The sequence below is a fragment of the Polistes canadensis genome, unplaced genomic scaffold (genome assembly GCF_001313835.1).
Source record: "Polistes canadensis isolate GaletaPanama2010 unplaced genomic scaffold, ASM131383v1 scaffold_75, whole genome shotgun sequence".
Lineage (NCBI taxonomy): Eukaryota > Metazoa > Arthropoda > Insecta > Hymenoptera > Vespidae > Polistes > Polistes canadensis.
Window position 1 is genome coordinate 424,025 of NW_014569622.1, and position 12,040 is coordinate 436,064.

Below are 12,040 nucleotides of genomic sequence, written 5' to 3' on the forward strand. Positions count from 1 at the left end.
AAGATAAAAGTGGTCGAGTAAAAAAGTAAAACCATAAGATGTATWACAAAGTTTCTGCTTTTGTTTGATATTATTTAATTTTTTAAATGCAAAGTGTTAATAATAGGTTCATCGATTAGATCAAATATCTGTTGAGGCATTCGAGTAACTGTACGATCTGTATTGTAAAATGCGCTTAGAAAAAGCCTCGCAGCAGAGTTTAGGGCATGAAGAAAGAAGAGGCATTATGCCGAAGAGGCTAAGGCCGAAGAGGCCCCCACAAATTTGTAGTATCAAGTGGGCAACTACTATTGAGGCTATTGAGTTATTTTCAAAAGTTCAACAGCAAGTTCGAACTTTTCGAAAATAGCTCTCTAGTCATATTTTATATTTTATTATATTACTTTTTTGCTCGTCATTAATTTGTAGTTGTAATTGGAGATGATGGACCATTCCGTCGCCTTGGGACACCAAATTTGTGTCTATCAAAATCGTCAAAAAGATGCATATGTGTTTAGTTAGATTCAGAAATATTAAAATTTTTGTATTATTAAATTTTGAAGTCTAAATAACGTTCGGTAAATACTACAATAATTTTTCTCTTTTTTTGTTTCGTCTTTAAAATTTGTCACTGTGTTCGTATATTTTATTAAATTAGCAATTTTTCTTTTCTATATAATGCAGATTAAAAGTGTTTACGATAATTAATAGATAGTATTTTTTCTAGTAACTTAGTATTTTTATTTTTCCTATTTCTTTATTTTTATTTATTTTATGTAAATGTAAAATCACGAGTTTAAATTTAATTTCATTACAAGGATAGATAGAGATTTGATTAAAGTAAATATAGAATTCAACTGAAAAGTGCATCTGCAAATTGGACAATTTATATGTTAGGCTATTGTATCACTTTTGACTATATGACTAATATAGTTTTCTTCTTGTTACAGGTGATCAGCGTTGGATTTATCATCAAACTTTCTGGATTTTTTTTTATTTGAGTGTCTTAAATTGCTTCATTTTAAAATATATGTATAAATGCATTTCTGAAGGCACACACATGTTTATATACTCAAAAATTAAATATATTTATTTAAAATTTTATTACAATAGAACTATAGTATTTATACTATCAAAGAATACTGTATTCTTTGATAGTATTGTATCATCATCGCGTTAAGTACCTACTATCGTCCAACGGTGGTCTCAGTGATAACAAAAATGATACTGGGTAGATAAAAAAGGGGGCTTGTGAGTTTCTATATACTTCACCACAAAAAAGTTGGCATAGAATCGCAACAGCAGAAAAAATGATTTTTTAATTATTAATAACTAATTAAATAAATAATTAATAAAGTGAGCAATTATGGATTTTGATTGAGAATTTAATGACCAATTAAGAGCAGTTATTCATTTTTTTCTGCTGTTATGGGTACCGTCTAGCGTATCTACGGTATAAAATTTATAAATCATTTCTCTTCTTAGATATCCCTACACTGTGACATCTATAAATAGTTCGAGTTTATCGAACGTCGATAAGGAAGGAACTATGTTTTGATCAGATATTTTAAATAAAAAATTAAAATCCGAGTGGACGACGACTTGCTGTACTTCTATATAACATATAAAACAGTATTCTCTTTAAAATAATTAAAGTACGTTAATAATAATTAATGGCTAGCAGATATATGCAATAATGCAAGTCTTTTAATATGATGATCAAAAACGTGCAACAGTTAAATCCGCGTTAACGTCCTCGTAAGTTTGCCCAAAAGGTAATGTAAGAAGAGTATTAGCGGTATATCTTTTTTTTGGATCATGTTGCAAACATTTCTTAATTAAATCTATACCCTCTAATGATAATGTCTTTGGTATCGCAGGACTTTCACCCATACCGACCTAAAAATATAAATTTAAACAAAATTTAATATATCTAACTTGATTATATATTTGTTAATGATAGCCATAAAAATACCTTAAACATAATTTGATAATTAGAATCATATTCCGACCAAGGTCTTCTTCCACTAGCCATTTCAATAATGCAACAACCAATGGACCAAATGTCTACGGCTCTACCGTGTCCAATATTTTCAGTCTTCATAAATACTTCTGGTGCCATGTAAGCTAAAAAATATAACAGCAAAATATAATGTAAAAAACGATTATAATAAAAATAAATATTTATATATATAAATGAAATATGAACCTTGAGTACCGACGAATCCTTGAAGTTCACCAGGCATAGTCGTATGCGCTTTTATTTGCACTGCGCTACCAAAATCACCGAGTTTCAAACAGTTGCCTTCGTTGGTCAAAAATATATTTGCGGCTACGAAAAGACAGATAAGATCATTTTTATAATACACCTGAAACATGAAATTATAACTAATTATTATTACTACCCACTTTTAATATCGCGATGAACAATACCATGAGAATGTAAAGCTGCTACAGCTAAAAGAAGCTGATGTGTATATTTTCTAACTAAAGATTCGGGTAAACCATTTCCGCTTCCTGCTACCAAACTTTCCAAAGTTCCTTCTGCACAGAATTCCATGAATATTAACATCTCTTCCTACAAAAAAGAAAAAACAAAAGAAAAAAGAAAAATTCTCATAAATATAAATCATAATTTTTATATCTTATATAATATTTTTAATATGATTTCTTACACGATGAATTTCTAAACCATAATAACGAACTAGATGATTATCTTGTATGCCTTCAAAGATCTGAAGTTCTTCCGCTACTCTTCTGATCGCTCTGTGATCACCAGGTTGTAATTGAACCTCTTTCATAGCCAGTAATTCACCGGTTTGATTATTAACTATGGTGTAAACTTTTCCAAATCTTCCTTGACCTTTAACAAGATTATCAAAGATATAAATCAAATAATATTATTGAGATATCCTGCATAGATTAAAAAACACATACCTATTTTAATTCCTCTTTGCCAAGTAAACGTTACCTGTCTAGCTTTAATATGAACTCTATCGACAGCTTTCTTGTCAGTCACTTGACCAATGAGTTCTTGATTTTTCAATCTTTCATCAATTTTATGATCCACCGTTTTAATAGCTTTGATTATTCTACCTTGCCTAGACATATTTAAATTAACTGTCAGATTACCGTCGACTGCACTCTGTGAGATAGATTTTTTCAACAGAAGCTCCGGTGATTTTAAAACGTCTCGAGATTTGTGCGAAGTACTTATACTAGCTGTTCTGCTACGAGAATGAGACGGTGAAGATGCTCTTGATCGAGGTAATCTTTTCAAACCTAAGAAAGCACATTATTGATAGAAAATATATATGAAAAAGTATTAATAAATAAATAAAAGAAAACATTAAATTTACCGTCAATATCTGAAGGCGACACGGACGCTGTTCCGATGACATGAGAAATACAACGATCCATGGACGTTTTTAATTCTTCAAACTCTTCGTTAGTTAAATGTTTAGTATAATGAGGCTCGCAAACAAGTATTAAAAATTCAAAACCTTGATTAGCCCATCTGGGTCTCAAACCTCTTCCTCGTTCGCATCTGGTTTTAACGAATTCCATCCAAAGTAACGCAAAGGATACCAGACCGCGTGTTAGAACAGCTTTCTCTTCCAACCAAAATAATTTACACATCTCTTTGTAATAATCAAATCCCATTCTATAAGCCTGATGAAGTATTTCTCTAATCCTTGAACGCATAGTCGTAAGATCACATTCGACATTGGGTTCTTCTGCTTGATTAAGATCGTTTTGAAAATCTTCGATGACTGTGGTTATACGATGTCTCAGATTCATAACTATTTCCTAAATAAATAATCATGATTTTTTACAATAAATGTTTACTTTTTTTAATAATTACCTTTAACGCTGTTAAAGCTTCCTCTAACTCGTTATTAAGTGCCGGCCATTTTTCAATATCTCGCTTTAAACATTTAGCCAAGGTAACGCTCTTGACAATCTTTTCCCGAGCTTCCACGAACATTCCTTGCCATTCACGTCCCACATACATAAAATGAAATCTGAACCATTTATTAGGATGAAACAAACATTTGCAAAGCAGTTCACAATTTAACGAACGAATCATCTCTTACTTGCCTGACCATTCATCATCATCTTCTCTTTCATCTACTGATTCCTTGATCTCCCTGGGACGTTCCACGAGAAATTCTTTCACTTGTATAATCATTGTTCTAGCAATTTCACTAACAAAAATAATAAATAAATCAGAAACTTTATTTTTTAATATCATATATAAATAACATTTAATTCTTTACCAAAATTTAACTCCAGCTATTTTATATCCACCAATAATATCTCCTGCGATAGATTTGACGAAGATCCATTCGTCCATAATTAAATTTTTATGAAAGCTATCGTGTTGTACCATATCAACCCACTGTTGCAAATAATTCAAATAAACTTCGAACACAGCTTTCAAGCTCTCGTCGAATTCCTTAACTTCCGCCTCGAAAAGAGTATCGCATGCACAAAGATCGCTGGCTACAGCGGTACGAGAATGCGTAGAAAATCTGTCTCTGTGTATGCAAGCAATTCTAAGTCCTTCTCTGAGTTCGCGCATTAATTGACGTACCGACAATGGACTTGGTTGTTCTGGCTTTTGTTCTAATCTCATTCTCAAGAATTCGTGTACCACGTCTAACGGAACGCGTGACAAAAATACAAACGCAGCCCTAAAACAATAAACCATTTGTCAGTATGTTTAATTCATTTGTTTTGTTTTTTATTATATTAGTACTTTAATAATCAATTATTTTAACCGATAAGATGGAAGATTTAATTCTTTAGCTTCTTGGCTCCATACACCATATCTTTTTAATTCCTTATCACCATCATATTCCTCGTTAGCACTGTCGTTATCGTTCTCATCATGTTTCTCTAAAGTAAGTCTCGCTTTTCTAAGTACAGAAGTGTGCAGTCTTTCCAAAAAATTAAGACTCTTCCTCAATCCTCTAGTTTTGAGTACATCCTCTATGTATTTTCTAGGTATAAGACATTTATTCTATATAAAGGTTTGTAACAATGAAATTTTTGTAATAGTAATTGCATACCTGTAAGCCAAGCGATCAAATTCTACCAGATAAAAATCAAAACGATCTAATCTTTCGTCGTCAATATATGAAAATGAGGATTCTGGAGTAGATGGCCATGACTGTGCCAAGGACATACCACCAAGAGACGAATTATTACTATTGTTACTGTCGGATGGATTTGAAACTTCATCTTGTTGAGATAATTCAAAACGAATCATGGTTCGTCTGGGTTCTGAATAATCTGTCACATCTGAACCTCGAGAACTTAGAAACGAAAGATTAATTAGAATCGATCGATATAAATATGATTTTATTGGATTAAAAATAAAGTAAATACCTTATACCAGAATCAGATGTTTCATCTTGTTTTTTTTTGGTATGAAGCATCATTAATAATTTCCCTAAAATTTGTAACTTTAATCTATGATGTTTAGTCATATTATACCATAGACACATGGCCTTAACTCTTCCAGTAAATTCAGGACTTTTGTACAAAGGATAATGAGTAGCAAATGCCTGAGACGATGGATATAAAGCTTCGGCAGCTTCTAATCGTCCCAACAATCCTTCCACTTGTCTTAACGCTTCTCCTTGTGCACGTACACATGGTCGGCAATACATAGAAAGACAACCTGAACATAAACTTGTTTGTTCTGCTACTCCCATACATATATTGGAATTTAAATTCTGTTCATTGCTATCATTTAGACTCGGCGAAATCGGAGGACGATTTGCGGTTTGATTATATCTAAGAAGAAAAAAAAAACAAAATTTTATTAAATGTTGATATTACTTACTGATATTTTTATTATTTTTTGCATACCTATATTCTATTATTTCTTTAAGTAATGACCCTACTGCTTCTCGTTGCTTGCACAAGTATTCGTCTTGAGCCATCGGACTGCGGTCAGCATGATGCGCTTGTAACTCCAACCAAATTAAATCTTTCAATTCGTTTTGCCATCGAGTCTCTTCATGACTCATTTGCCTACGACAATTACGCTCTGTATTTCCCTATAAGACAATATTTACAATATAATACCAATAAATGTTACATTATAATGAATCAGATAATATGTTATTAAAACTATGTACCAATTTAATAATAAAAGAAAATGTTTCATAAAAGATTTGTCGTGTTGAATAACTTTGTGACATTGGTGATTGAGATAAGATTTTCTCCTCCGTCGATGAAACAGCTAATTGGACAGCTTTGGTTTCCTGTTTCTTCTCTTCCACGTCAATTGGTTTCGATCTCAAACTACGAAATCTATTCTTCGTTTCTATCTGCAAATATTTCAACGAATTTATTAAATTAATTTTAACAATGATAAAAATCTTGTGTTCAAAATTTAAGTAAGCGCATAAAATAAAAAAGAAATAAATTACTTTCATATTATTCGGTGTATATGGCATGAAACATTCGGACTTTTCTGCATAATTAAGAGCAGCTTCGACATCCAGTTTTAAATCCCTTTCATTACCACGTAGAAGTTTTAAACTTCTTTTACATTTCCTATTGCCTTCCTTAACGACTTCTTCCTTTGCTTCATTTTCACGACATTTGTCTGCCTCGTCGCACATTACATTGAAGATAATAGTATCTAACGTATTCCTTCTTCTCATATTAAATTTAGGTCGACATTCTTTCTCCAAAGATTTTGTCTCTCTAATAATAATAATAAAAAACAAAGTTAATTAAATCAAAAACTTCTTTGAGTAATACCAAAGAGAATCATTCATTCTGATAAGAAACATGATCTACATTTTTTTCAAATCGTTATCGTTGAGCAATCCAATGGATTTAAGTATGTCTAACAAACACATTTCAATACGCATTAACACAAGCATAGAATTTAATATTTATCATAATAGCAAACTTGATAGATATAAAAATTTATACTAGACAAGTAGCATTCTTTTTTCAATCGTACACATTGAACAATGAAGATAAATAGACAAGGACAGTAAGAAAACACAAAAGGAAAAGAATGTAGGAGATAGATTAATTGGTGAGATAGTAAGAGTTTAATTGAATAACTCGAAGACGTACCCTCCAGCCAATCTTTGTTTCATGTGTCTTTTCTTACGACTGAGACGTGTTCTTGGTGGAGTCTGTCCATAAATATCACTCATTGCCTGTAATGACTCTTCGTATTCGTTAGTTGGACTATATGAACCTTTATTTCTAAATAAACAAAAAATAAACCAATTATCATTCATTTAATTGATCAGTGTCAAATCAATTTTATTTATATTCAAAAAGAAAAAAAGAAAAGAAAAGTGTGAAATAAGAATTTCAATTTGAATATCCCGCTAATTGATTGGCGCGAGAAAATGAATTTGTCCAAAATCATTTTGGGTGGAAAAAAGAAAATTCATTAAAATAAAAATGAATAATAATAATAATAATAATAATATTAATATTAATAATGAAAATATGAAAGAAAAGTAAAGAAATGATTAGAAATTCTCCGAATAAGTTAATCTTAATGTCCTTATCGTAACAATGCGTTAGATAACTGGATTAATCGTCGATACACATAGAGAACCAAACCCTGCAGGGTTTGAAAACGTTGTGTAAATGGGAATCGGATTACACAAGCATTCGCAGTATTTTAGCGATCGAATTATTAACAGGCAGCTTATTATTAACAAAAGAAACGACTACAATATTATGTAACTCGAAATAGTGAATATAGTTTTACATATGCACACAATGTATAGAAAAGAATAAATTATAAGCTAAATAAATTAAACAATAATGACATTAAGACGATAACCTTAATTTTTACAAATTATCTTTTCGATCGATAAAATCGCATTAAATATTTCTAACGTGTAACTCAAGAAATGTTGTAAAAGAATAAATGAAATACCGTATGAAATATCAAATGAAAGATATTCTTTTTTTTGCACGACACACACACGTGACCAACATGGCATCAGCAAGGATACTGTTCTAAAAAAGAACGCTATGTAAATATAATACGTACACGATGAAATATTCCGAAGATTTTACATAATATAATACGTCTCAAGTATCTTTGATGTACAATTAAAATTACACATAATAAGATAAAATTAAATATTAAAATCGTTAATCAAATTAACACACAAATTGTAGAACACTTATTTTTATCTTTTAATGTCCATCGTACATAGATGTGTAAACAAAGAAAAAAAGGCTAATACCGTATGATGTCTGCGAAAGCAACAATTCGATGCCGGTTCCGATTCTTAACTTTGATAACGAATCACAAACAAGACATTACGTAAAATAGACACATGTGTGTGTGTTGTTTGATTTTCTCTCTTGACGTAAATTAAATACTTTTTTCTTCACCTGAACTTGTTCTCATCGTCGTCGGAATAATCAGAACTAAACATTTCACCGATATTTATTTCTTTCGTTCTATTATAAAACATTGTTACTACGAAATGCGTCGATTAAACTACTGACTTGACAGTGTCAACTTCTACCGAAGCGTTTCTTGCAATTAGAGACACGAGTATTTCATACATGCGCAGTTCTTTTCTTTTTTTTTGGTTGCTCGATCGATTAAAAAAAAATCGATAAAGAGACTGTCGTCGAAATATATCTATAATACCGACGACCAATAAAAACATCTACAATACCGATGGTAAATTCAGAAATCTACAATACCGATGACCAGTTCAGAAATCTGCAATACTATGTCGATAATCATAAAATCTTTTTTATCGATCTATTTCGTTAATCTCTTATATTGTCATGTGTTCCGCTTACGTTTCATGCATTTTTGAGACAATTGAATTAACAAGCACTAATAATAAATATAAATTTACAGAAAATGCATTGAACCATGTGCACGAAAAACTTTAATAATTTATTTCTCAATAATTAAGCATTCCTTATCGATTTTAATAGTCTTATATTATTCCTGGTAGTATATGGAATATTTTTTATCATTTTAATATGTTAATAATTTATTTATGATAATTATATAAATTATATTTTTAATTATGGTGATATATAACGTGCATATTCTCAAAAATAAAATACCAATGTTATTTCGTATGTAGCACAAAAAAAAAAGAAAATAAAAGAAAAATACACAATTTTCGAGAATAATTTTAGATTAGATTAGATTAGATTAGATTAGAAAAAATGACCGACGGCCTTTAACATAAATCGGACCAACGATATATATTGTTTTCTGGAATGTCTCCATATGAAACTCTAAATAGCCAAATATATTATTATAGTTGTTAGAGTATCGAGACGAATTAATTGTATTATAAAAAAAAGAACTCTATTCGTCTATTCCTCAAATCTTACAACGTGACATTATCGTGCGTCATGCTTAACTATCGTTTTTTTTTTATATATACCTACATATATATACGTATATATTTTTTTGTATTTAACCCTTTCGCTCCGATGCGCTTGTAACAAAATATGATCACTGTGTACGAAGCGTGTTGTTCTTTTTTATTTGATCGCCCACTTTTCAATAGCGTATATATACGCTCATCGTATATGCATGTTTATTCTTCGAGAGCGTATACATACACCCGTCGGAGCAAAAGGGTTTAATATATATATCTGCACGTATAATCACTATTCTTATTAGTACAAAAAGACGACTATAAAATGCTCTCTGTTCTAACTCTCATTCGATACTATTCCTTTAATAATATTATTAATATAGTCAATAATATATAATAATAATATATAATAATAATAATATAATAATATTACTACATCTAATAATAATAATAATAATAATAATAATAATAATAATAATATAATTTTACTAATTTGTAAATTTTAATATAACATATAATCAAAAAATATCTATATTATTGTTTTCTTTTTTCTTTCTGTAGTGTGTTTTAAACCTTCCTATTGCATATTACAATAACGTGTAATAATAAAGTATTATCAAAGTACAAACTGTTTAATCATATTAATTATTATCTACAATGCTCTCGCGAACTCTATCTCTCTCTCTCTCTCTCTCACACACACACACACATACACACACACACACTCTCTCTCTCTCTCTCACACTCACTTTCTGCAATAATTAATTATTCTTATGTTTTTCAATACCGTTTGATATTATGTTATCGAAACAAAACAAAACAAGCAAACAAACTAAAAAAGCAAAAATTGGCAGCATTTGAAGATAGTTGTGTTCGTCTCTTCTTAAAGTTTTATCAAATTATCTTTATTTTCTTTTTACATAATTTAAAAATAAAAAAAAATATATATAATAATAAAATAAAAATTAAAAAGAAAAATCAAAGAAAATAAAGAATCGTTTAAAAAAATTCTATGGCGTACCAGACAGCCATATTATCATGTTTATTCATTTATTTAATCATTCATTTTTTTTTATACTTATTTTTTGATTTTTTTTTATTATTCCTTTATTCATTCATTCATTCGTTTGTTCTTATAATCAAATCACTCTCTTTCTCTCTCTCTCTCTCTCTTTCATGCACGCACACATACGCACAGAGAATTTTTTTACGATTAAAACATATTAACTTTCTCTCACATTCATTCGATATTTTAAATCTTTTTCATGTACGTTGATTTGGGCTTTAATGAAAAAATATGTGAAACTAAAGGGCCAAAATACCCCCAAGTTTCTGCGTCCTATTACAGTATACTGATTTCAACGTACGTATTTGTTTATATATATATATATAATAGATAAAGGCCACAAGTGTTTCATATATAGAAATTGCGCTTATCAGTAATATAATAATAGTAATAATAATAATAGTAATAATAATAATAGTAATAATAATATAGAAATTCGCACGTGCAAAAAATACAGTTTAAACTTATCCATTAAAAGCCATTCGTATAAAGTTTTATGGCTTCGCTCATCATTTTGTCGTCTCTCTATGTTGCATCTAGGATTCGCTGGGAGAAGAGATGAAGAAGACAAAAAAAATCAGAAAAAAAATATTTGCTCAATTAATTTTTTCATAGTCATACACTTCCATTGTTAAAGTGTGGGTGTGCTTTCTTTTTCTATATCAAACACACACACATGTAACATTGTAATACAATGAACTGTGATTATAAAAATCTGATTATTTTCATTTTGTTATTATACTAATGTTCAAGTTCTCGTTCTTGTTTTAAAAAATAATTTAATTAATTAATTGCAATTATAATTAAATAAATTCTCTTTTTCGTAATTAGTATTTTCGGTGAATCTATCTAAAAGAAAAGAAAATAAATACAAATCAAAATTTCGACAGTATATTCGAATTCATTTTTGAAAAAAGTCTCTTTCTCGGAGAATTTATTTTTTAAATATACAAAACTTGTCTCAAATTTAAAACTATTTTTATATATATATATATATCTCGTTGGATTTCATGGATATTGTTAATACATCGCCATTTAATTATTGACAACATTGTCTAATCAAATATAGATGCTAATAATAAAGTGCGAGGATGTATGTGTGTGTGTGTGTCTAAATATATATAAATGTCTATTTGTCTCTTCAAATGTATTTTTACGAAGGACGGAAATTATAAACGACGTATGTATATGTATAGAAGGGGGAGGAAGGGGAGTTGTTAAAAGTTTTTATTTGTGTCAAAAATTTTTAAATGATTTTATAAATAAATTCGTATTTTTCCCCTCAAACATTTATAAACTTGTAGTTAAACTTGCGGTTTAATTGAACATAAATTAATCTAAACAAATCTAGAAAAAGGTGTATAATTGATTGATAAAATTACTTAAGCAATTTTTGGCCTAAATAAAAACTTTTTTTAAACTCATCCTGTATTAATGGATGTATGCACGATGAAAATTGCGACGCAGAACAAAATTATAACGTACTATAGTAATCGTTGAAAGAAAAATTATATTATCTGCACCATTTTGCGAGAGTCTTATTTTTTTTTTCTTTATTTTTTTGTTACCGGTCAACGATAATAATTATGACGAGAGAAGAAAAAAAAGAAAAAAAAAAATATATATA

General features: G+C 29.5%; 1 protein-coding gene across 3 annotated transcripts; it reads right to left on the reverse strand.

Annotated features, from left to right (window-relative positions):
- Positions 1–1,564: 1,564 nt before the first annotated feature.
- LOC106786486 (mitogen-activated protein kinase kinase kinase 4) lies at positions 1,565–8,807 on the reverse strand. 3 transcript variants are annotated; one of them, XM_014747917.1, is made up of 18 exons: positions 8,383–8,807; positions 7,090–7,224; positions 6,426–6,705; positions 6,132–6,323; positions 5,860–6,050; positions 5,374–5,784; positions 5,055–5,300; positions 4,764–4,985; positions 4,260–4,676; positions 4,077–4,187; positions 3,845–4,004; positions 3,339–3,789; positions 2,917–3,261; positions 2,655–2,842; positions 2,389–2,557; positions 2,189–2,311; positions 1,955–2,106; positions 1,565–1,878 (listed from the first exon to the last, which is right to left on the reverse strand). In XM_014747917.1, exons 1-18 carry the CDS (start codon positions 8,463–8,465, stop codon positions 1,699–1,701), a joined length of 4,056 nt encoding a protein of 1,351 aa, XP_014603403.1. In that variant the 5' UTR covers positions 8,466–8,807; the 3' UTR covers positions 1,565–1,698. The 3 variants fall into 3 exon arrangements, with proteins under 3 accessions (XP_014603403.1, XP_014603405.1, XP_014603404.1); XM_014747919.1 differs by lacking the exon at positions 8,383–8,807 and adding an exon at positions 8,033–8,051; XM_014747918.1 differs by lacking the exon at positions 8,383–8,807 and adding an exon at positions 7,916–8,001.
- Positions 8,808–12,040: the final 3,233 nt, after the last annotated feature.